This window comes from Taudactylus pleione, unplaced genomic scaffold (genome assembly GCF_031769625.1).
Source record: "Taudactylus pleione unplaced genomic scaffold, aTauple2 ptg000442l, whole genome shotgun sequence".
In the NCBI taxonomy this organism is placed as follows: domain Eukaryota; kingdom Metazoa; phylum Chordata; class Amphibia; order Anura; family Myobatrachidae; genus Taudactylus; species Taudactylus pleione.
The window spans coordinates 4,257,424-4,284,739 of record NW_028284844.1 but is presented as its reverse complement, the minus strand read 5'-3'; the positions used below and the strand labels follow the sequence as shown (position 1 = coordinate 4,284,739).

The following is a 27,316-nucleotide window of genomic DNA, read 5'->3' as shown; positions in this document are numbered from 1 at the left end:
GAGCGGGTCTGAATGACCCCCTATGTGTGCGCTATATAAATAACTGGTAATCAATAAAAACCCATGCAAAGTACGGCCCATTTCCTAGGCACAGTGAAGCAAGCAGATTCTTATGGTGTGTATATATATATATATATATATATATGGTATATATTTGTATTTGATACCTCTAGCAACTCTTTAATTGAATAGAATTATTGCTATGGGCACCAGGAGGCATGCTGAGATAATGGAGCGAAACATTGGTTGGTATGTAGTTTTGCCGATAGTCACACTGGCGAAACGCGTAAGTATATGGCCTTACATACAGCAAGCAACACCTAAAGTTCTACTATTTTCGGCTATCATATGTTCTTGCGGTTTCTTGCAATGTTTAACATTTTATTTCTGAACAATAAAAGCACATGATCCTTCACAATTGCATTGTAGAAAGTGAGATTTACTAAATAATGTTGAAACAACTCTAGCAATCCAACATATCTTTGTAGTTTGGTGGTAACTTTGCTTGTCGGGGCAGCTGAACTAATGCTAACTAGCTGACTAGGTGTGAAGTAGTTTCCCCCTTACCCTGCACATGTACACAAAACATAATTACTATCCTTGTGATGGTGCCCAGCTAATTATAGAAAGTTATATTCTGACACTCGTGTCCCTGGTTTGATCTGTGTTGAACTCGTCGAGCTTCTGTATCATATGATCACTTTACTAAGTATCCCAACTACAGACCTCAGTCCACACAGGATAACTGTCCTCCATGTTGCTTCCCTGCTATACGGAGGGGCCGGTACCTTACTGTAAAAACATTTTCCATCTATCCCATGTGACAGTCTAGCTAGCCCATGGGAGGGCAATTGGCTCTTTATTTCTTGCTATATTTATGGCTTTTGTATAAAAGTACTTTCTCTTTATATACGCCTTTATTTGTGTCCTAAAAGTGCGGAACAGGTCTAATTATTTTCCGATTAACAAAACTTATTGGCAGTTGTGTTAGGTCAATAGCTGTGGATTTTGCAAATCTTAGACACCAATTTAAAAGGGTGAGGGGAGGATAACTAAATTACTTAGCGGTGTGGAAACCTCCTAACTAGACTTTGCGAGCCAGGGTTGTGTGATCTAGGTTTATTTGAATAGAGAAAATACATTTAAGGATGGCTATGATCACTAGGTATCAATAAAATACATGATCTGATTGGAAAACTTTGTCACAGCCTGTTTACTACCAAGGCCCGTATTCAAATAGAAGCGAAAAGTCCGCTACCTGACTTTTCGCCGTCATCGCTGGTTTTGGGTGCGAAAAAGTATCGCGCTCGTCCACGCTTATCCCTGTATTCAACTCCAAATCAGAGAAAACGGGACCCGGCGAAACTGAAATCAGCGAAAAGTTCTGTCAGGTTTGGGGAAATCAGCTTGACACCCCCCAAAAGATGAGCTGACATGGGGGGATCACTCTGTGTTCCCCCGAATAGCCCCAAGGTATTTGGCCACTTTAAATGGTCTCAATAGGTGCTATTTTGCGTCTTTAAATAAGTGGTGAAGAATAGCATTTTGGAGGGGTTTTTTGTAAAAAATAACTAGTCCCATCAAATTTGGGGCACATGAAAATGGGGGCTAGCATATTTTGAAGTTGCAAATGTGAAGTTTTAAAAAACGTAAAAACTGCACCACCTACAATCAAAAAAACTACTGGGGCATACTTGGGGACCCCCCCTGGAGTCGATTTTGCTAGTTTTTTACTTTGTACCCCAACATTGGATTTTTCACCCCCAAAATGAAAATACTTCTTTGGGGTGTCCAGCAGTGTTTTTTTTTAAATTGACGCAGTTTCCCTTAGGGAGCCTGTCCCATGGGTGCTGGGTGTTTTTTTCTTACTTGTACCCCCAAACCCCAATTTTGCTCTTTTTCCGCTGGGTATTCATAGGCAAAACTTTTTAGCCTATTACATTGCATTGAGTTTTCGCACCGGCGAAAATTACACTACAGTTGAATACAGGGATAAGTTGAAACCGTCAAAAATTACGTCATCGGCGAAAAAGTATCGCCGAAACTGACTTTTCGCTTCTAATTGAATACGGCCCCAAGTCTCTGAAGGTCGCCCCCTTGTGGTGGGGTGAAAAAAAAATGAGGAAAAAAAAGATTTTACTCTAAAAGGGTTCTTTGCGGTAAGAGCAGTAAAATGATAGAATGCAATCCAACCAGAACTGGAATTGGCCGAGACTGCAGATTTATTACACAAATGACTAGACACATACTCAGCCAAATAGAAAAGGAATACTGGCATTAATAAACACATATAATATTTTGCTTATACCATACATTGTAGGGAGTCTTATGCTGACCATACACGCTACAATTATCGGGGCGATCCGCCTGATATCGGCGGATCGCCCCGATAATTGTAGCGTGTGTGCGGGCGACCGAGGGTTAAATATTGCTCGGTCGGGCATGCAGGATTGTCCAGCATGCCCATCCGATGCGATATTTACCCGGTAAACTGTCGGCCGCAATGGGCAGTGTATGCCCAGCCGCGGCCGACAGACAGACATTTCCTGTCCTTCCTACGGAAGGAACAGGGAAATGTCCCCTCCCCCGGGGGCGGAGCGCGGATGTCGGGCTGTACACTGTGAGAGAAATCTCACAGTGTATGCCGGCGACATCTGCGGCTGGCAGCCGGCCAGATAAAATGTCTTGTCGGTCTGACAGGCATTTTATCTGGCTATGTATGCCCAGCATTACTTGTGTCAAACTAAATAAGGACCATGTCTACAGTTGTCTGCTAACAATGGATACGTGCTAGAAAATAAAATCAATAACAGCTAAAGGAAAAAGATCTCTCCAACTCTAAACACTCAAGGTAGGAAAAATACCAAATTTTATTGATTTCTGATAATGTTGAAAAATACAATTTGTAAAAATACACAATTAAAACCAGAAATCGGTTGTTGGTTAGGGTTAGTGACCTACACCAAGATAGTTCTAGACCCAATGTAGATAGTATGGGGAACAGCAGATCTAAGAGCTAGCGCCAGATTAACATAGTGGTAACAACATCCACACATATAATTGAATTGTCACAGTAATGATATATACTACTCACAGGGAATAGAAGTAATGATTGTAAATGGCTGTGTGCTTCTTCAACGTAGACCAATCAATCAATTCAAATGTATCCTGCATCCACTCTCACTGGCATAATGTATTCCGCTCACAAGGAAAATAGAGACAATGATTATAGTTGGCTGATCCCCAATTCTTTATTCTGAGAGTATCCTATATGTATGTGCATACCCAGGAAAGCCTGTAAGTGATGCACATATGGGTTCCCATGGAACAACGGGAAAGATCTTCAGAAGTTAAAGCAAAGTATCAAAACAGATCCGAAGAGTAACTTGGAGATCGCACTAGGAAAACCCCGAAACCCAACGCAATGCGTCATATACATGCTTCCTCAGCATCCAGCACTGTAGGTATTATATAGGGCGGAGTACCCAGGAGACATTGCCCAATTTGGCAAGGCTGTGTCTGTGCTGCAAACTGGCTGTGACTGTGTCGGGCAGCCATATGCCGAAACTTGCGGAGAATTTTTTTTAAAAGATGACAATGATTTGTGCGAGGACAGCTAGAAAAAAATGACTAATTCATGATTGAAAGGGACTTAGGCCCTCATTCAGAGGCGCTCGCTATTTGCGGTCGTTCGTTCTAAAACAAGGGGTGGCTATTCAAATGAACCGTTCGCTAATTGCGGTCTGTTCACGCCTCTAAGTCTGAACGAGCGAGCAAAACTTGCGGTTGTAATTTTGAAAAATACGTCCCCTTGCCGCTCGCACCATACGTCATGTCCGCTATTTATTAGATTAATCGAGTACATCGAACAGCGTATGAACTGCTCGCTATTCTTGTGGCTGGTTTTTTCAACCGCTATTTTGCGAGCAGTTCTGAGTAAAAAAAAAACAAGTGACGTGGTCAATGACGCTGCTGTATTAATTATGCACTCCCTTAAAACGCCCGTTTTGACCTTAAAGCACGCCTGCGATCTAATTCCACACCCCCGTTTTCAAGCACCTTCCCCTGTTACCACCCACATACGCCTCCTTCTGTCACTCAAAATAGCAGGCATTCGCTATATAGCGAACAAACGATTATCGGCCTGCACTGACTGGTTCGCGCATGCGTATTAAAAACCGTACGCATGCGCAGATGTGCGAACATCGGTCAGAACAAACGAGCGGCCGTTTACGAGCGGCTCTGAATCAGGGTCTTAACGTGCTATTTAAACCAGAGAAGATAATATAAACCTTCTAGGTGGTTTTGCTGCTTTAAGTTACATTCACCATTAGAGAAAAAGTTAAGGTGCTTAGAAAGTGAAATATTGTTCTGTAAACATTGTAGTGGGATACAGAAAGTGGACAGTAAGGGGTCATTTCAATTAGGGGAGGGTCAGCACATACCATGAGTAATGGTGCGTACACACGTAGCGATCTGCCAGCAATACGATATCGCTGGCAGATCGCTATGCACCCTCCCTAGTGTGCTGAATGATCAATATCGATCATCCACCACACCACCAACTTACCGCCGACTATAGCGATCGTCCCTATAGTAACTTGCTCAAAATCGAGCAAGTTGACCGGCATGCATGGCCGATGGACAATATCGGTATTCACCATACGTGGCCGGGCATCGCTAGTCGAAGGTAAGTTGGTAGGGACCATTTAAAAGAACGATTTGAAAGATAACGGTAACGATATTGTTATCGTTCAAATCGTCCTTTTAAATCGCTACGTGTGTATGCACCATAAGCGCACGCATATATGGGACTCGCAGGACTTCATGTGCTGTTGCTGCGCGTTTCCACACAATTACAATGGCGCATTGCGCAGCTGGCACCTGATTGATTTGACCGCCTCAGTAACCGATATTATATATTTGTTTTATTAGAGGAAAACTGTTGCACCAGAAAACATGTCAGAAAAGTGTCCGTACGCTAGTAAGTTGCTTCACGGTCTTGTTAGGTTGACTACAGGGGCAATAAAATTCTGGTGTGTTTTGGTTGATATTTAACACTTTAATGTTTTTTAGCATTAAAAAGCCTTTCAAAAATGTTAAAACTCACATTAAAAAAAATATATATTTTATTGGCAACACTGAATTTGTTCTTACAAAACATCTGTAAATTGCAGGATATGCAATTAAAGTGTGGGGAAATCGCATAAGAAATACGAAAGGGACGACTTATCAAACGTATTCTGCCCTTAACACATGATGAAAAGACTGTTTCTGCATGTTTAACACAGCTATTTACAAAGACTGAAATGAAAACGCTATATTGTTGATATATTATGATTTCCGATCAACAGCTCTGTGTAATTGTTTTGTATGGGGACGATATTACTTGGGCTTGTCTCCGTTAGATAACGCAATGTTAATTTATTGGAAGATCTTTCTAAATAGGTCCCTTATAGTGCAGTCATTTAACAAAAAAAATAGGGAAAAATGAACGGAATTGGATGCAGGTTTTGTATGCGGTTTAACATCGTATAAACGTGTAGAATACGTCCCCAAATATCTCCCATGAAATGAGCCCTTTCAGCTTGCTAAACTTTCAATTTTTTATGATATGCTCAGCCACTATGGGGCACTGTTCTATTGATGTCTATGGTTTAAGCTTCATTTTACCAAACAAGGCATGTCGTATGGCAGCTCACACTCTTACAAATAAAAAGCAGATAATTAGCATTCTCTTACCAGGGTAACCTGAGTTTATAAGGAACTTTTATGGGAAAGCAAAGTGAATGATCAATTCTAAGTAAGGGTGTATTGCACTTTAACCAGCTAAAAGCTGTTGCACTAGATCAGGACGCCCCCCCCCCCCCCCCCCCCCATCCTAAGTATGACAGGATTGAGCTGCAATGATGAAGAAGAACAACGGCCTGTCTATTAGGAGTAGGAGTGCGGCTGAGCTGTGGATGCTGCAGCAATCCTGTTTGATTGATTTCCATTCAAGTCAGACTGACTGCAGTGTGGTCATTTTTCTAACCCATAACTGCTCGTACTGCAGCAGTCTGCTCTATCTGCAGGGTGTCTGAGTTATAGCTGTCCATATCTGTGTTACCTCTTACACAAATTTCTACACTGTTATCCATCTCCATGCAAATCCATCAGTCTGACAGCCTTCTGGGACTGCTGTCGGGAGGCCTTGTTGGGCGGGCAGAAATGCTGAAATCCTGCATTTGGATGAAGGGTCAGTGTTATTTCCATAGAGGATCATAATGGGGCGTAATGCTCACCAAATGGGAATCGTGCTGTTTTTAAAAAAAACAAAACACTTTACCCTTTTTATAGTCTTGGAGCTACTTTTGTTTTTATACTCATTTTTCTCTCAGCCTTGTCTGTTTGTAGTAAGTTTTGAAGTAGGCGGGAAGAGATCTATTACCTGTCACCAATCAGATCGTCGGGATGCTCACAGAGTATTTCAGGAACAGAGGGCTGATCTCAGGAGCCAGGTAGCCAGTGCACCTCAAAAACAGTGACCTATTTTATCTAGCTTATGAGAGTCATTTCTATAAAGTCAACAGGGGTTTTCTTTACTCCCTAAACCAGGTATGGGGAACCTCCTGCCTTATAAGGCCCTCGGAATCATTTGGTCTGGCCCTCTGAGCTTTTTTGGCTAGCAGGGTGCCTAGACGGGCACACTGCAACCAGAATCTATGCAGCAGTGCCACCTGGAGCGTCCTTAGGATGCTTCAGACAGTCACTCCTCTGCCCTTACAGCTCCCCGGAGCATCCTCAGGATGCTCCAGGCATTGCTGTAATCACCGGCGATTGTGGTCCCGCCCCTGTGTGACTTCACACGGAGGGGGCGTGGCCTGAACCAGGCCCTCAAATAATGTTATATATATCAAAATGGCCCTCGGCAGAAAAAAGGTTCCACACGCCTGCCCTAAAAGCTCCTGTTTGCTCCTAGGCACCCGACTTCTATATTTGTTTATTCTGGTCCCGTCTAACCATACAACCCCAGCAGCCTATGGTAACTTTCATCTAACCGCTCGCCATAACCTGCCCTTATCATGAGTGTGGAATTATATTATGTGGGGCCACCTTGTGCCCTCAGCCAATTGCGCACACTGGGCCTGATACAGACCCGCTCGCGAGCGCATAGTGCTCGCAAGCGGATTGATGGTGGGGTACTGCACGCACGCGTGCCGCACGTATGTGCAAGCCATGGAGCGAGAGAGAAATTCTCTCGCTCTGGGACTCACTACAAAAGGGGCAGCTGTCGATGTTGATCGATAGCTCGCCCCGTTTTGTAGGCAGGGAGGGGGGGGTAGCTACACAAACGAAGGAACGCCTGCCGTTTGTGGGAGGCACCACTGACATCACCAGTGATGTCAGTGGAGAGCTTCCTGCTCTGTTAGCAGGAATGACGGACGAGACCCTACTACAAGGGTCTCGTCGCAAGCCCCGATGGTCGCAACCATCACCTGACCGTCCGCAAAAGCTGTGGGTGGTCACCCACAGCTTAGCGAGCAGCCAGGAGGCCACACCACAAAATAAAAAAAAAACGCCCTGATTCAGAGCGAGCGCTCTTAAAGAGCGTCCGGCTGGGAATCAGGCCCACTGTCCATGAGCCAATCATATTGTATGTAGCCCTGTCTGATTGACATCTGATAGATTTGAACATGGTGTTTACCGGAAGTGCAGGCTGACATAGACGCACACACACACAGCAATTGTGGGCATTTTTACTTTAGTCTTTAATTTTGTCGCCTGTTTGAGTAATTGTAAAAGAGCGACAAACCCCCTCTGTCAGTTATTAAAATAATGTGATTATTTATGACAGATTATATTTGTATCAACGCTATATAATAAATATTGCGTCCTATAAACCAGAAGCTTGTAATTACTAAAATAACATTGTGCAGATACGATTTGTGCAGTATGGTAAGCTTATCGGAATTACATGAAATACAATACGTGCATGCGCTTGTGTAGCGTTAATAGGGAATCCAGCTAGAAGGGGCAGCCCTGTGCCTTTGTAAACCCATGTTGTACTTCAGGAGACAAATTGGAAATTTGTAGACAGATTTTATAGTTGTGAGGTGGCATGGCCTGGCTAAACTGTAAATCGCAGTATTATTATAATTATCCTTTATTTATATGGTGCCACAAGTGTTCCACAGCGCCTTACAAATTACACACAAATAAAGCTATCCTGTATTTGTATACTACATTCACAGTATTTTCCCTGCATGCAAAACAAATTACATTTGCACTTATTTGGAAACCAGTGAAGTGTCCCAGTAATGTCACTGATTCACCCCAAGAAAAAATACCTGCCTCCACTATATCTGTAGTCACTCAATAGGCTTCTTTCCTGTAAGTGTTGGGTCAGACACAAAATGGCTGCTTCCACTGTAGTGAGTTGATAGGCTTCATATCTGTGAGTGTGTAGGGCCAGCCACAAAAAAAGGCTGCTTCCACTGTAGAAGGTTAATAGGCTTCATTCCAGCGAGTGTTGGGCCAGCAACAAAATGTCTGCTTTCACTGTAGAAAGTCAATAGGCAGCTTTTATTCCTGTGAGTGTTGGATCACCGACAAAATGGCTGCTTACAGTGTGTGCAGGTGACAGGTGAACTCTAATGTCATTCGTTTTATGATCATTGTGAAGCTTAGTGGTGTTTGGTAAGAAATGTAAAAAAAGCAATAATAAACTAAAGTTTTATTTTGTTTTCCAGCACCCATAGCCGCAGGAACGGGTCCTAATTTCCCCCTTTCAGACATGGACAGTTCTTCATACTACAGCATGAGTCCTGGAGCAATGAGGAGATCACTTCCCAGCACGTCCTCCACCAGGTAACAATTACATGTCCATATCGTGTAGATAAATTCATGTATTGTATATAGTGTTTCTAAATATTATCCCTTAAAGCAGCAATTCCATGAAAATAAATATTTTTTTTTCTTCCATAAAGCACAATGACAGGCTCTATAGGATATAAGCTTAGTTGTTACCATTTTTCCTTGGTTTGTTTCTTTCATACCTCTTTTTTTATTAATAATTCTGTCTAGTTATCATGGTGTCATGTGACTACCATGACAACCCCAGTCACATTGTACATGGTATAGTGAGCAGAGAGTCTTTGCAATGCCTCTCTGAGCTCTGTTTATCTGGGATTTGTTGCTGCAGTAAACTTAATTGTAACCTTATGTGTGCGGGGCTGCAGCACACAAAATGATCCTATGCTATGTGAGGCTGTTCTTGATAAGTGTACTCCCATGTCTGATTTATGCTTTGATCAAAACATATTAGGTGATATGCCAGCTGGGCGTCATACACTTTTCTCATGATCATTTTTCCACTGGGTGTTTTGTTTCTGTTTAATTTTAACTTGGAGAATAAGTAGCTACAGCTGCGTAACTTGTCTTCTGCTCGCCAAACCAACTATGGGGGATATGTATCAAGCTTTGGGGGCCCATTTATCATTGATCGCTTGTACAATGCGATCAGGGCATGCCAGTAACGCCCCTGATCACATTGCAAAAAGCGATCTCTTAGGCCGGATGTATCATCGGGGACACGGGGTCGGAGCCCGACCCTGCGATGTCTTCAGAGAGTGGCCGGCCAGTGCAGGGGGTGGTGTGCATGCGCAGTCCCGTGGACTGCACATCCGCCATAGCCAGGGAGGGTTCCGGCGGCTTCCTCTGACGGCTAATAGGACGCGGTGTATCCCATAGGCTACAGCGGCTAACGCCACCTTCAGATGGCGTTATCTGCCGGGGCCAATATCTGGAATGCATCGCATTCTGGATATTGGTACATTTGGCAGCATCACATCCCCCATAGAAACCTATGGGGGAGGCGGCTGCCAGCGGCAATGGAGGGATCACAACAGGTATCGGAGATACCTGCTGTGGTTCCCCCTTAATACATCCGGGGGATACTTAGTATTTGAGGTAAACCCCACGACAATGGGTGTTTTCGGGGATTTTACCTCAAATACACTTTGATTAATGGGCCCCTTGGAGAGAAATAAAATGACAAAGCAACCAATCAGCTTTCAACTGTCATTTGATGGACTGTGCTAGATATATGAGAGTTGGAAGCTGATTGGATGCTTTGGGAAACTTCTTCACAGTATATCTCTCTCCAAGGCTTGATACATATCCACTATGGTCATGTACAGGCAAATAAAGGGTATATTAGTAGTGAGTCAACAGGTATACAGCAAGGAAAAAGTAGTGCATATTGAATGTCACTGATATGCCCAAGCCTCTGATTGTAATATGTCATTTACTCTTTCTCCTTTTCTGCAAGTTCTACGAAGCGCCTGAAGTCTGTGGAGGATGAGATGGACAGTCCCGGTGAGGAGCCATTTTACACGAACCAGGGGCGTTCGCCAGGAAGCGGCAGTCAGTCCAGCGGGTGGCACGATGTGGAGCCAGGTAATGAGATGCAATGTTTTGGCGTTTGCAGCACAGCGGTCACTCTATGATACAGCTGTCCACACACAATGTGCCGTTTCTAGTGACGTTCGATATGGAATAGCGCGAAGGTTACGCCTGTTCACCGCGGTTTATGAAAATGTCCTGGGTTCTAATTGTTGAAACGTGTGTCTAGAAGTCATTGAGGTCATTTACGACACACGAAAAAATGTGTTATGTGGTGCAGAGTCCCTTTGTACAGTTGTGGTGTCACGCCTAACGGCACCAGATATTGCAGGGCTGCTGATTTTTGCAGTAGGATTCTGCTCTCTGCAATGGAGCAGTTATTTTGTTCTTGGTTTATCCGATGTGATCAAAACAAGATTTCGTCACACACAAGTGAATGGGCGGAGATGGGACCCTTCTGATAGTGTTCCCTAATTTGCCAGCATCTTAGAGCATTTTCCCTGGCAGAAGGGGCGAAATATCACAAACACCATAATTTTGGCATTACAGTGTTGTATAACTGTGAACCAATGGATATCTGTAAACCAATGTATTTGCCGTTTAAAAAAAAGAAATATATCACCATAAAAATAATAATGCCTGAGGGGCCATGTAACTGTGACACCACTTTGTTAAAACCACTACCACGTTTGTCACATAATGTGACGTAGAACACTAACAGATCAAATAGACACACCAAGACGTAACTACAGAAATGCAAATGTGGGTCAGAGAGGCAAAACAATGAGCACGGATTTCCAACCGCCCAATCGTAAGTGACCCCTCATTGTGCTTACTTGTATCACAGCATGGTAGTTTGTCGACCCTGGTTGTGGATTTCACCAATCGTAAAAGACCCTTGTTGTGCTTTATGGTATCACAGCATGGTAGTTTGTCGACCCTGGTTGTGCTTGAATACACCCCACAGGAGAGCACACTTTGCATATTTGTGTGTTTTGAAAGAAACAATTAGTGGCGTGTGGTTCAACCTGGAGATGATATATTTCACTACATTTTTATTTACAATTAAGTCATGCCCTGACCTAAGTGGGAATCACTCCCAGCAATATCAATGGACCATGAGTGAGATTTCTGTGTAGCAGAACTTTATCAGGAGACTTTTCCTCTCTATAATCTGAGAGAGTATTGTGTAAAGCAGTACGTCTAATACTTTAAAAAGCTTCCGTACTGTGGACCTGATTCAGACCCGGATGCTATTTGCGTCCGCTCGCTGGCTAAAAGGGGCCGGCTATTAGAATCATGTGCTCGCACTGTGTCGCATAAAGCCGCCCACTAAGTAATAGCGAGCGGCAGCACTATGCGCTCGCACCTGTATAAAGACGCCCCTTTGCTACTTGCAACACACGTTTTCGCCGGCTGTTGTAGGATTAATCGGGAACATCGAGAGCCATCGGAGCTGCTCGCAGCGCTTGTGGTAGCCTTTTCCCACCACAACATTGCGAGCAGTTCTGGCTAAAATACAACCCAGCCACGTGTGTAATGACGCTACTTTGCTAATTATGCACACCCATTAAACGCCGTTCTGGCGGTCGGGCACGCCTGCGTTTGCACATCCACACCCCCGTTTACAAGCACCTTCCCCTGTAACCACCCACAAACGGCACTGTCTGTCACTCAAAATAGCAGCCCGACTGCGGGCTACGGGCGAGCACTTTCCCATCGCAATGACTGGTTCGCGCACACGCATTGCGACTCATGCGCAGATTGCTAAAAATCGCTCAATGCGAGCGAGTGCAGCATAGCGTCCGGGTCTGAATCAGGTCCTGTGTACTTTGTAATCATTCATCTATTCTTCTTCTTTGAGATAAAAAAAAATGAATAACGTGGCCTGTCTCTGCCGCACCCATCGTACCATTAAGATCTCCTGAATATGTGGAGTGATTTATTTAGGAAAAATAAAGTAAGAGGCATTTGGCCTAATTTTTGTACAATACTATAATTTTAACGTACCTTTAAAAAAATGCCTAATACAGAGATAGGCAACATGTGACTCTGTCTGCTGTGGAACTACACCTCCCATCATTCCTCACCAGCCTCTTGTGGTTTGGCAACGGACAAAGAATCACAGACACTGCTGAATTGTACAAGTCAAACAATCAATCCTACGGGGAGATTCACTTAGACGCAAGCTGCTGCCACAAGAAGGTGCTACACACATAAGCGCAATTGCGGAAGCTGCTTTCTGTTCTCACCTTCATAGGCTATGAGCAGAAATGTCTGGAGAGACACATCCCAAGAAGCTGGTGGAAACCTTTGCGGTGGCAGCTCGCAGCCCCTAAGGGCTGATTCACTTCACCCGTGAGCTGCTGCCAGAACGGCTTACGGCAGCTTGGTAGGCTGTGTCTCTGTGGGGGAGATATATCAAACCTTGGAGAGAGATAAAGTACCAACCTATCAGCTCCTACCTGGAAATTTTTTAAACACAGCCTATAAAACGACTGCTATGAGCTGATTGGTTGGTATTTTATCTCTCTCCACTTTATCTCTCTCCAAGGTTTAATGCATCTTCCCCTGAAGCTGACTTCTGCTCGCAGCTAATAGAGGTTCAAGCAGAAATGTGCATCCACAATTGTGCTAACTTTTAAAACAACTGCAAATTTTGTTATGGAATCCCAGTTCCTCTTAATATTTTGTCAGTGGTACTCAGTTCCTGCCTATCCCCCTTTACATTCTCGCTGGTTCTCAGTTCCTGCCTATCCGCCATTACATTCTTTCTGGTACTCAGTTCCTGCCTATCCCCCTTTACATTCTCTCTGGTACTCAGTTCCTGCCTATCCCCATTACATTCTCACTGGTACTCAGTTCCTGCCTATCCCCCTTTACATTCTCTCTGGTACTCAGTTCCTGCCTATCCCCCATTACATTCTCTCTAGTACTCAGTTCCTGCCTATCCCCCATTACATTATTTCTGGTACTCAGTTCCTGCCTATCATCCTTTATATTCTCTCTGGTACTCAGTTCCTGCCTATCCCCATTACATTCTCACTTGTACTCAGTTCCTGCCTATCCCCCTTTACATTCTCGCTGGTACTCAGTTCCTGCCTATCCCCCATTACATTCTCTCTAGTACTCAGTTCCTGCCTATCCCCATTACATTCTTTCTGGTACTCAGTTCCTGCCTATCATCCTTTACATTCTCTCTGGTACTCAGTTCCTCCCTATCCCCGTTTACATTCTCTTTGGTACTCAGTTCCTGCCTATCCCCATTACATTCTCACTGGTACTCAGTTTCTGCCTATCCGCCTTTACATTCTCTCTGGTACCCAGTTCCTGCCTATCCCCCATTACATTCTCTCTAGTACTCAGTTCCTGCCTATCCCCCATTACATTCTTTCTGGTACTCAGTTCCTGCCTATCCCACATTACATTCTCTCTAGTACTCAGTTCCTGCCTATCCCCCATTACATTCTCTCGTACTCAGTTCCTGCCTATCCCCATTACATTCTCACTTGTACTCAGTTCCTGCCTATCCTCCTTTACATTCTCTCTGGTACTCAGTTCCTGCCTATCCCCCATTACATTCTTTCTGGTACTCAATTCCTGCCTATCCCCCTTTACATTCTCTCTGGTACTCAGTTTCTGTCTATCCCCCATTACATTCTCTTTGGTACTCAGTTCCTGCCTATCCCCCATTACATTCTCACTTGTACTCAGTTCCTCCCTATCCCCGTTTACATTCTCTTTGGTACTCAGTTCCTGCCTATCATCCTTTACATTCTCTCTGGTACTCAGTTCCTGCCTATCCCCCATTACATTCACACTTGTACTCAGTTCCTCCCTATCCCCCTTTACATTCTCTCTGGTACTCAGTTCCTGCCTATCCCCCATTACATTATTTCTGGTACTCAATTCCTGCCTATCCCCCTTTACATTCTCTCTGGTACTCAGTTTCTGTCTATCCCCCATTACATTCTCTTTGGTACTCAGTTCCTGCCTATCCCCCATTACATTCTCACTTGTACTCAGTTCCTCCCTATCCCCGTTTACATTCTCTTTGGTACTCAGTTCCTGCCTATCCCCATTACATTCTCACTGGTACTCAGTTCCTGCCTATCCGCCTTTACATTCTCTCTGGTACCCAGTTCCTGCCTATCCCCCATTACATTCTCTCTAGTACTCAGTTCCTGCCTATCCCCCATTACATTCTCTCTAGTACTCGGTTCATGCCTATCCCCCATTACATTCTTTCTAGTACTCAGTTCCTGCCTATCATCCATTACATTCTCTCTGGTACTCAGTTCCTGCCTATCCCCATTACATTCTCACTTGTACTCAGTTCCTGCCTATCCCCCTTTACATTCTCTCTGGTACTCAGTTCCTGCCTATCCCCCATTACATTCTTTCTGGTACTCAGTTCCTGCCTATCCCCCTTTACATTCTCTCTGGTACTCAGTTTCTGCCTATCCCCCATTACATTCTCTTTGGTACTCAGTTCCTGCCTATCCCCCATTACATTCTCTCTAGTACTCAGTTCCTGCCTATCCCCCATTACATTCTTTCAGGTACTCAGTTCCTGCCTATCATCCTTTACATTCTCTCTGGTACTCAGTTCCTGCCTATCCCCCATTACATTCACACTTGTACTCAGTTCCCCCCTATCCCCCTTTACATTCTCTGTGGTACTCAGTTCCTGCCTATCCCCATTACATTCTCACTGGTACTCAGTTGCTGCCTATCCTTCTTTACATTCTCTCTGTTACTCAGCTCATGCCTATCCCCCATGACATTCTCTCTAGTACTCAGTTTCTGCCTATCCCCCATTACATTCTCTCTGGTACTCAGTTCTTGCCTATCCCCCATTACATTCTTTCTGGTACTCAGTTCCTGCCTATCATCCATTACATTCTCTCTGGTACTCAGTTCCTGCCTATCCCCATTACATTCTCACTTGTACTCAGTTCCTACCTATCCCCATTACATTCTCACTGGTACTCAGTTCCTGCCTATCCTCCATTACATTCTCACTGGTACTCAGTTCCTGCCTATCCCCCTTTGCGTTCTCGCTGGTTCTCAGTTCCTGCCTGTCCCCCATTACATTCTCGATGGTACTTAGTTCCTGCCTATCCCCCATTACATTCTCGATGGTACTCAGGAGCTGATTCAGACTCGCTCGCTAGGATGCTATCGCTCATAGCTGGACGATATTTGCAAACTACAATGCACATGCGCGAACCAATGCAAACGCTCGGGAAGCGATCGCTCGTTGCGCATAGACAGCCCAGCAGAGTGAGTGACAGGAGAAGCCGTTTGTGGGTGGTGACAGGGGCAGTCCAGTAGAAATGGGGGAGTGGAGGTGCAAACACAGGTGTGCCTGAGTGTCACAACGCCATTTCAGAGGCGTGCATAATTAACAGGCAGTATCATAGAACACGTCACTTAGTTGTATTTCGTACTGAAGTGATCGCAGTGCTTGCGGAAGGGTATAGTCAACCTCAAGTGCTGCGATCGCATCCGATGGTGCTCGATGTACAAATGGTTTCATGCACTTCCAGGAGATGACGTGCACAAGTGGGTGTCTTATGAATGGCTTGTGGGCATCTGCATACACAAAGTGATTGCTCGCCAAGACATAGTGGGCATGCTAATGCCTTGCTGTGCGATCACCTGCTTTGCTGGGCTTGCGCTGTATTTTCATACGCAGGATGCAAGTGAACGCATCTTGCGAGCAGGTCTGAATGAGCTCCTCAGTTCCTGCCTATCCCCATTACATTCTCGCTGGTACTCAGTTCCTGCCTATCCTCCATTACATTCTCGCTGGTACTCAGTTCCTGCCCATCCCCCTTTACATTCTCTTTGGTACTCAGTTCCTGCCTATCCCCCATTACATTCTCTCTGGTACTCAGTTCCTGCCTATCCCCCATTACATTCTTTCTGGTACTCAGTTCCTGCCTATCATCCTTTACATTCTCTCTGGTACTCAGTTCCTGCCTATCCCCCATTACATTCACACTTGTACTCAGTTCCTCCCTATCCCCCTTTACATTCTCTCTGGTACTCAGTTCCTGCCTATCCCCATTACATTCTCACTGGTACTCAGTTCCTGCCTATTCCCCTTTACATTCTTGCTGCTACTCAGTTCCTGCCTATCTTCCATTACATTCTCGCTGGTACTCAGTTCCTGCCTGTCCCCCATTACATTGTCTCTGGTACTCAGTTCCTGCCTATCCTCCATTACATTCTCGCGTGTACTCAGTTCCTGCCTATCCTCCATTACATTCTCGCTGGTTCTCAGTTCCTGCCTATCCTCCATTACATTCTCGCCTGTACTCAGTTCCTGCCTATCCTCCATTACATTCTCGCCTGTACTCAGTTCCTGCCTATCCTCCATTACATTCTCGTCTGTACTCAGTTCCTGCCTATCCTCCATTACATTCTCGCGTGTACTCAGTTCCTGCTTATCCCCCATTACATTCTCAACGTAACTCAGTTCCTGCTTATCCCCCATTACAATCACCTCTCTATGTATAAAGTTTCCAATTGTATATTGTAAAATGAGCATAATATTGCCTTGCTATGGAAGCACTATCTGTGGTTTAAGCCTCACCAATATTTTATTTCGGCGTTCCTAATGCATTTCACATTGGCCATGGAAGAGGTTCATAAGAGGATAAGGAAAATGTCAGGTAAGGAAGAACTAGCAGCGCACGGTCCATTGGTGAAACAAACGCAAAAGCGATCGGCTTATGTTACCTTTTTATTTTGGCTGCGCCTTTGGAGTTAGTACACAACCGTTATACCCTGTGTATATTGCCTTGGCTTTGTCATTTTGTTTTTTATCGAACAGCATTGTATTGTCCACGCACGCTGCAAGTGTCTCTGTACTATGAATCTGTCTATATCTCAGTCACTCGCACCAGGTTATTTGTCTTCAGTTACTATATTACCCATTTTGGATAATTTAAAGGTTTGTCCACCTTCAGATCTCCTTAGTTTATTGCCCTCCTTCAACGTTTACTAAAAGCTTTACCTTAGTTTTCCAGTTAATATCTGGGCATTTTATGTCTTTTTGGGCTACAAAAATAAATATCTATTTGATGATACGAAGATTTGCTTATAACAGAAGGAAGGCAGCAATATAGCTACTAAAACATTGTCGTAAGGCATCTACAAGTCAATGAATTCAAGTTGTCCAGTAGTGGAAAAAATTGTTTTCTTGATCACCAAAATGTTTTTGAAAAATTTTCCTGTCAAATGTTTTTGCCTTCTCAGAAGGAAGAAAGTTTCCATGGAGGGAATTCAAGTCAACGCGAATTGAATAGTGCCGGGATCTCTGTGGTAGGAGAATGCCGCTTATCGCGCCTTAACAAGGGTGTTAACCAGCATTCTCTGACCAAAGTGCCTGGCACGCGGCTGTTAGTGCAGCGCTAAGCAGTAAAACAGCTACACGCCCGGCACTTTGGTCGGATTTCTCCTTGCACCCCCAGGGCGGTGCGAGAAGAAATCCTTAGCACACCCAAACAGCGCAGTGAATTGAATAGCTGCGGGAACTCCCTCCCGCGACTATTCAACATCGCGTTGAATTGAATTCCCCCCATGAGTGGACACTAGAAAATGGTGTTAAATATCTTATTGCCTTGTATCTTCCGTCCTCTTGAGAACAAGTGGCCTTTTGTTGTCATGTTTTTATTATGGAATAATTTATTACCTGGGAGATTGAAGGTTTTGTGCAAAATTGTAAGGGAAGTATGTTTTTGGCGATTGTGGCTTTCATCGTCTTCCAATGTGTGTTAAGCGTAAATAAACCCACATGTGCACTTTTATATGCCCTCCAGAAATAATAGCCTTTATTTATTCTGAATAAAATGATTACAACATTTTGAAACTCAGGGTTGCAGAAATCATCTGCATTTATACTATCCAATCTCCACTCACGATGTATCGAGATTGTAATTGCAATTTCAACTAAGGACAATTCTCATTGTTGACATAAGACATTTGAGTCAATTTACAAAACGGCGGTTTTGCCAGAGCTTAAAATGCTGCACATCGCCTGCGGTTTTGACCTCCATGTCTGTCTGCACATGACCGCCAAAATCAGTGGAAAAATCCGCAGTCGCTGACTGAGATTGCCCGTGTCTGGCTGGTCACCCCACTGTTGACACTCAGAATGCCCACTGAAATTACCTCTCTCTGCATCCACATTTGTTCTGCGGGTTTCAGCGGATGCATGTGTAGACTGAAAACATCGGCTGTTTGTGTTCAACATTGACCCTACAGCGCAATATAGATTGTAGGCGTGAGGTAATAATGTTCTCAAATTCTGGATCTGCTAGTTATGCATTATAGGGGATCTCATTCTTAAGAATGCAAGATTTATTGTCATTTGTGTGTATACAAGTTATATATGTATATATATATATATATATATAGTGGCAAGATCGGTGTAGAGATGCCATCTCCTGGGTTAGGCAGGCACTTTCACACAGCAGCCAGAGTATATATCGCACTAGTCCAGGGCGTTGGTGCAAGTAACTGCAGCTATTTATACTATGCCGTACAGAGATAAATAAAACATACTAACCTGTCCTCCTCTAACTAGACAAAAATGATTCCCTCTCCCAGAATAGTGGGACCTAACATTCCTACCACAAAACAGTAGTATAAGCACAATAGTCACAGCCAGTAATCACAGTGTCTCTATGCAGGCCTGCTGCCTGTTCCTCAGGTAGTGAGAGAGTGAATAGGAAACTGAGACACCTTATATCAGCCCCCTCACAGGTGGAAGTACTAATCGGCCAACTTTTAAACTGGGTACAAACCTGGCCGACGCCCCCGACCTATATACGATTGGTAAGTGCATACACCAGTGGTTCCCAAACTTTATTGAATCACGGCGCCCTAGAGTATAAGCAATGTTTTTATGGCACCCCTGTGCCAAAAGTTTGTTATTGAGAAATTCAGAAATGTAGTAAAGTAGTAAAGTGAAGTAAATTGTGCTTACCTGTCATCCTTAGGCTCAGTTATGTGGTGATAGACAGGTTTGTGTTTCAGTTATGTGGTGATAGACAGGTTTGTGTTTCTGTTTGTCCACATATTTACATTACATTGACAGTAAATAATTTGATTTGGTGCTGGACCACCAACCTGAGGCACCCCTGCAAGTGTCCCGAGGCACCCCAGGGTGCCACGCCGCACAGTCTGGGAACCACTGGCATAAACACTTACCAATTGTCCACCCGATGTGTGTGGCCAGCAGAGCCATTTCAATATGTTCGCCCACTTGTGATGTCATATTCAATGGCTGCTGCGGCCAACATATCACACAGTCGGCAGGTCGGCTGTACACAAAGCTAGTTAAATTATATATCTGCTAGGTATATCATCGTCGGCTGTGCTGCAGGGTCAATCAGATAGGTCTGTAAGCGACGTCGTTCACAGACATATAGGTTGTGTACACACCCACCGATGCACCATCGATATATCGTTCGTCGCTCCAACGAACTATATATATGGTTCAGGTGTGTACCCAAAATGGGCCTAATGGATGGAGACTGCCCTTATTCTCCATGCATAACCCCAGGATCCCTTAACTAGCTTTTAATAAAGCATAAAACTCTAGCAAGCCTGTTTATGTAATCACAAACATATTTTCCTGGAGTTTTAAATCCATATAGGTCAGAAACCTGGGGCAAATATATCTCCCTTCTATAACCTCATCAGTGCTTCATTTTTATTGTAAAATTATTATTTTTTTAGCAGGCCTTGTTAGGCCACAATTTTCTTAAACGTTGCCCACAGAACGTTCCGGCGGCCAGTTTATCGCCTCAACGTATTTCATCCCTGTTGCCCTGTCACACCGGTTGATATTAATGCTAGATGGCTTCTTTATCTATAAATAAAAACCTGTATCTGTTTCATCATGTGAGCGTCTCATAATGACTGCTTAGTGGTATTATTCTCACATGGTCCAGATGTCAAATGAGTCATCGGCCCAGGGAGCAGGAGAACGGTTTATGCGGTCACTGAAAAATAAACAGCCTCTCCGCAATCCGAGACATGGCTGTTTCCCATCCGTTTGCCAGCGCGGGTGATATCACGAATTTATGGGATAATTCGCACATTTCTACTACGAAGGGTTCTCAGGCCGGTGTTGTCAGAGATGGGAAGGCCATTGAATCAGTCATCCACAACGGTTCCATTATGACGCTATTATGGCGTGAGGGAAGGACTGAGGCAGGAGAAGGCATGAACTCTGTTTTAAGAAGAGAGAACAAATCCAGGGAGGAGGGGGGGGGCTTCATGCGCTTGAATGTTGCAGCCGACCCAGCCATGTAACTGTATCTCGCCATGACCTCACCATGCACACATGTAGCACCTGGGTAAATAAATAGAGCGGATTTGTAAATGAGGAGGGTGTGCAGAGCTGGAGGAAGGAAAGGTTTGAGATTACCTGCAGAATGCTACCTTTCTGCACAGCCCGTCACCCGTCTACCACATGTACGTAGTGACAGCTTGCAGCCCTACAGGAAGAAAAACAAAGCCCTGACTTTATACAAAGGACAAACAGATGGAAACTGTTTATGAAAAACCCATTTGTTTCAATGGCCCAAGAATTAAAAAAAAACAAAAAACCCTCTACCCTTCTACGCCCAGTGTTCTGCGGAATACAGTGCGCACCGACAGAAGCACAGGACAGTTATAGAACAATAAGGCATTATCAGTATAGGTATACGTTTAGGATGCCGACGGCCGCAATACCGACCGCCGGCTTCCCGACTCCTCAATCCCGGCTAGGGTTAAATGACAGGCGGCTAAAATCTAGACTCCTGCCCTTACCCCTACGCCGGGAGACCGGCACCCGGCATCCCGATCGAAGGGATGCCGGGCGCCGCGAGCGGACAGCCGCAGGGGGGGAAGGTTAGGATTAGGGCTCTGGGGGGGACTTAGGGTTAGGCACCCCTAATGGAGGGTTAGGGGGGTAGGTTAGGTTAGTTAGTACTTACCTGAGGACGATTGGGATTTCCAGCGCTGTCTGGCTGCCGCTGCCGGGATCTCTTCCTCTGTCGGCATGACGCTGCCGGGATTCGAACTGCGGTATTACATACCGATTCCTCAATATATAGCGCCTATATATTACACAGAGCTTTACAGAGAACACTTGGGTGGTGGGGGGGGTGTATTGAACCCTCTTGTAGCTATCAGATATCTAGTACAGTTTATAACTGATAGGGACAAGCTGATAGGTTGCTATGGGTAATATTCCCTGCCACATGAATACAGAACACACAGGGGCAATTTCATAAAGCAGCCATTTAGCCTACCAGTATGTCTTTGGACTGTAAGAGGAAACCGGAGCACCCGAAGGACTCCACACAAACATGGGGGTACATACAGTGCCTTGCAAAGGTATTCACCCCCCTTGGCTTCTTACCTTTTTTGTTACATTGCAACCTGTAATTTATTTATTTTTTTCATCTGAATTTTATGTGATGGATCTGCACAAAGTAGTCTAATTTGGTGAAGTGAAATGAGAAAAATATACATAAAAAAGAATCTTTATAAATAAAATTCTGAAAAATTGGCATGTGCATATGTAATCACCCCCTTTGCTATGAAGCCCCTCAAAAGTTCTGGTACAACCAATTACCTTCAGAAGTCACATAGTTAGTGAAATGAAGTCCACCTGTGTGACATCTAAGTGTCACATGATCTGTCAGTATAATCACACCTTTTCTGAAAGGCCCCAGAGGCTGCAACACCACCAAGCAAGAGGCATCAAACCATTAAGACCAAGGAGCTCTCCAAACAAGTCAGGGACAAAGTTGTTGAAAAGTACAATTCTGGGTTGGCTTATAAAAAAATTTCCAAATCTTTGATGATCCCCCGGAGCACCATCAACTCCATCACCATTATATGGAAAGAACATGGTACCACAACAAACCTGCCAAGAGAGGGCCGCCCACCAAAACTCATAGACCGGGCAAGGAGGGCATTAATCAGAGAGGCAGCACAGAGACCAAAGGTAACCCTGAAGGAGCTTCAGAGTTCCACAGCAGAGACTGGTGTATCTGTGCATGTGACCACAATAAGCCGTACACTCCATAGAGCTGGGCTTTATGGAAGAGTGGCCAGAAAAAAGCCATTACTTAGTGATAAAAATAAGAAGACTCGATTTGAGTTTGCCAAAAGGCATGTGGGCGACTCCCCAAATGTTGAAGAAGGTGCCCTGGTCAGATGAGACTAAAATTTTACTTTCCGGCTACCAAGGAAAACGCAAACCCAACACATCCCATCACCCCAAGAACACCATCCCCACAGTGACACATGGTGGTGGCAGCATCACGCTGTGGGGATGTTTTTCAGCAGCAGGGACTGGGAAACTGATTCGAGTCGAGGGAAACATGGATGGTGCTAAATACAGGGATATTCTTGAGCAAAACCTGGGTCAGTCTGCCTGTGATTTGAGACTGGGACGAAGGTTCACCTTCCAGCAGGACAATGACCAGAAGCATACCGCTAAAGCAACACTCGAGTGGTTTAAGGGGAAACATTTAAAGGTGTTGGAATGGCCTAGTCAAAGCCCAGATCTCACTCCAATTGGGAATCTGTGGTCAGACTTGAAGGTTGCTGTTCACAAGCAGAGACCATCCAACATGAAGGAGCTGGAGCAGTTTTGCCTTGAGGAATGGGCAAAAATCCCAGGGGCAAGATGTGGCAAGCTCATAGAGACTTATCCAAAGCGACTTGCAGCCGTAATTGCCGCAAAAGGTGGCTCGACAAAGTACTGACTTTAGGGGGGTGAATAGTTACGCACGTTGAAGTTTTCTGTAATGTTGTCCTAAATGTTGTTTGATTCACAATATTAAAAAAAAAAAACACAACTTCAAAGTTGTAGGCATGTTCTGTGAATGAAATGATGCACACCTTCATACAATCCATTTTAATTCCAGGTTGTGAAGCAACAAAACATGAAAAAATGCAAATGGGGGGTGAATACTTTTGCAAGACACTGTACAAACTCCACACAGATAGGACCCTGGTCAGAGTCTTACCCAGGATTCCAGAGTCTTGGAGCAAGTTCCGGTGAAATCTGATGTCATAACTTCAGTATGCTTTAGGAAGATGTGTATACTACAAGGCATACTGCACCACTTATTATAAATTGCTAGGGAGAAGCGGCGTGATATGTATAAAAGCAGTCACCTTAGGGCCCTGTAGTTTTATATGTTACTATAGCTCCTCAGGGACTAATAATATCCCTATAACTTACCTTGCATTCTGTAACTAAAGGCAAGGGTTCTGATTTGTCCATACTGACAGATTGGCAACTTGTAATGCCGCTTTCAAGCGTACTAGTCACCTAGGAAGCAGCCATTTTGTGGTCTGTACGAATATTCATCAGAATTCACAAAGCATGATTGATGTCATTGGGGCATAAGGCACTAAGGGGTCTATTTACTAAGCTGTGTTAGGCCATAAGGTACCAGCCAATTAGCTCCTAACTGCCATGTCACAGGCTTTGTTTGATAAATGGCAGTTAGGAGTTGCCACAGCTTAGTAAATAGACCCCCATGTCAGAGATTCCCAAACGCGGTCCTCAAGGCTCCCCAACAGTTCAGGTTTTAGAGGTATCCATGCTTGACCACAGGTGACTTAATTAGTACCTCAGTCAATTTGATTTAACCACCTGTGCTCAACCATGGATATCGCTAAAGCTGCATACATACACAATGATTTTGTTACCAACAATTTTATGAACGATTATCTGTCAGATTATCTGTCAGATTTTTTAAAGTGTACTGAACAATTTTTTTTAACTACAAACGATTTCTGCATATTAACTTAATGAAAATCGTTGAGTTGACAAGTCTGACTGAACTACAAACGTGAATGCGCATGAACGATGATCGTTTATCGTGTGACTCAGAAAGTGAACGATTTTTTCAAACGATTATCTTTAACCGATATCGTTTAACAATAATCGTTCAAAAAATCGGTGTGTGTGTATGCAGGATTAAACCTGAACTATTGGGGAGCCCTGAGGACCACGTTTGGGAACCTCCTGCACTAAGTAAATACATAGCCTGAACCTTGGTGCAGCTCACAACATAACTATCCCCAATGGGTGTAGGCGAAGGGTAGACGGTAAAACTGCCCAGGACCCCCGATCTTTGCTGCTAAATTCTATACAATCCGTTGGGCCAGTTTCTGGCCTTTTATGTGATTATCCGTAGAGTAGGTAGTGGGCTATAAAATAAGCATGCTTGACTACTATTTGGAGTGGAGGGGCAAGTGAGATTCGCATCAGGACGCCATCCACCGCTGTGATTACTGGAATTGCGCAGGGTAGGCAGGGCCATAATGATACAGTTTGCAGAAAATCGCATCATCGACGCCAAGAAGCATCACTAGGGAAGTGGGCAAGGTTGGGACAACTGTCCAGAAATTGAGACATCCCTAAAACAAAACAATGATTATTAAAAGTTCCAGGTTGTACAAGTGCCTGTATCTAGAGTTACGCGGGACCAGAAGAGTTTTGCACTCACTGTATTCTTACTGGAAGAGCAGGTGGTTAAGTCGTGGGTTAGAGTAACCAGTCAATCACATGTTAGTATTTACTGAGTTCACGCTGGAATATGATAAAATTGGGAAAGAACTGTGCAAATCTAATATATAAAAAAAAAACAGATATCCATCTCTGACATCTAATTAACGACTGTTCACTTCTGAGGTGTTGACAGGACAACCTCACATATTTGAAGTGAGCCGAATTAATTGCAAAGTGGTCTCACTTGCCCTCCACACCAGTTGTGATTGATACATGGCAGTGGGGTTTTTTTTACAGATTAGAATTTTTTTTAAAGGGACAGAAATAAACAAGCACTTGTACTGTATTCCAACACCAAACTATAAGGAAGGAACCCTCTGCCGGTAATTTGTACGAAGCGTAGCCTATAGGATACAGCGGCTAACGCCATCTTCAGATGGCATTAGCTACAAGCGCCAAATGTATTCTGGAGCTTGACAAATCTGACAGCATTGCAACTCCTTTAGAGTCCTATGGGGGTTGCGGCTGCTGCCGGAAAGGGAGGAACCACAGCAGGTATCGGAGATATCTGCCGGGGTCTCTCCATAGTACGGGGTTCCAGTCAATAGATGTACATTAAAAAGGTCGACAGTGTCTAGATAGATACCACATGGTAGACAGTCAATAGGTTGACAGGGACAAAAGATCGACATGGATGAAGACAGACAGGTACAAAAGGTCAACAGGTCAAAGGTTGATGCTGAAATGTACGACACAAAAATGGTCAACACATACTGGTTTTTTTTTTCTAGGGATAGGCACTTACTGCATGGATAGGCACTTACTGAAGGGTTAGGGTTAGGCACTTACCAGAGGGTTAAGGTTTGGCACTTACCGTAGGGTTAGGCACTTACCGGAGGGTTAGGCACTAGGAGGGACAGTTAGGGTTAGGCATTTACCAGAGGTTTACAGTTAGGCACTAGGAGGGACGGTTAGGTACTTACCGGAGGGTTAGGGTTAGGCGCTAGGAGGGATGGTTTGGGTTAGGCACTTACCGGAGGTTTAGAGTCAGGCACTAGGAGGGACGGTTGGGTACTTACTGGAGCGCTAGGGTTAGGCACTAGGAAGGTCGGTTTGGGTAAGGCACTAAAAGGAGGGTTAGGCACTAGGAAGAACGGTTAGGGTAAGTCACTTACCGGAGGGTTAAGCAACGGTTAGGGCTAGGCATTTACCCCGACGGTTAGGCTTAGGCACCAGGATGGAGGGTTAGGGTTTGGTACCAAAGGGACAGTAAGGGTTAGGGTGAAGATCAGGGTTAGAAAAAAAATCATGCGTCAACCATTTTTGTGGCGACCATTTTTGTGGCGACCTTTTGTACCTGTCTATCTTCATCCATGTCAACTTTTTGTGTGTCAACATTTTGTCCTCTTCGACCTATTGACTGTCTACCACGTGGGGTCTATTTAGACATTGTCTATCTTTTTCATGTAGAGCTTTTATACCAAACCCCCATAGTACATCAGTTATTATTAGCAGGTGTCCACCAGTTTTCGGGGAATGTGCCGCAAATATTTCATGATAAATAGGCCCCATTAGGCCTTTTGGCTGTCTCACGGTGCTCTCTCAGGACTGTGATGCATTATCAACAAACGTACAGTATGTGAGCGACATAAATATTGCTGTGCTACTACTTATTCGCGTTAAGGTCTCTCCATTACAAAAGAACAATAGACGGTATCAGAGCCAAATTACTGTACATATTGCCTCAACTAACTTCATCTTGTAACAATCTCCTTTCTTTCCATAGCAGCGTCCCTGAGACACTCAGAGACAGGAGGGGGCTGTAAAACATTTAGCTCGTGTTTGTCTAACCCAAACGTAGGAAATTTTGCAGAGCCCGTTAGTCAGAACACAAGATACGTTATCTCATACAGCAAAAAAATATTTTTGCATTATGCGGTAAAGGTTTTTTAGGGGGGGAAGAAAGTTTACGTGTTCACTAATGAAGTCAGGAGAGTGGTGGGTGCAGTCACAGTGCTGTCAGGGAAGCAGACAGAAAGCAGACGCTCGCTCCTAATCCCGCCAGATAAGTATTTAACGCAATTAGACGGACACTGTCCCGTTTGTTAAGCGTTGTATTAATCAGAGAGTAAAACTTAACACAGCACATATTTTTCTGATACACGCTATCATGTATGTAAGCCACTTTACCTAGTGACATGCACTGGGAGACAGGCTCCATCTTGTCAATAGGTCCCCAGGGGCAGATTGATTTAAATTCATTCTGTAGGTTAAACCAGATGTGGTTACTGTGCTGTACTTATTACAATGCTCTCAGTTGTTCACAGAGAGCTAAATAAACATTTTATTTACTGAGATTATGTGAACGTTACAACAGCACAA

General features: G+C 44.2%; 1 protein-coding gene across 1 annotated transcript in view; it reads left to right on the top strand.

Moving 5' to 3' along the window:
• NFIA (nuclear factor I A) overlaps positions 1-27,316 on the top strand; it is a 317,707-nt gene that overhangs the window by 206,049 nt on the left and 84,342 nt on the right. Inside the window, 2 exon segments of the mRNA XM_088447871.1 lie at positions 8,733-8,850; positions 10,313-10,440. Of these exon segments, the coding sequence (XP_088303997.1) occupies positions 8,733-8,850; positions 10,313-10,440 (246 nt within the window).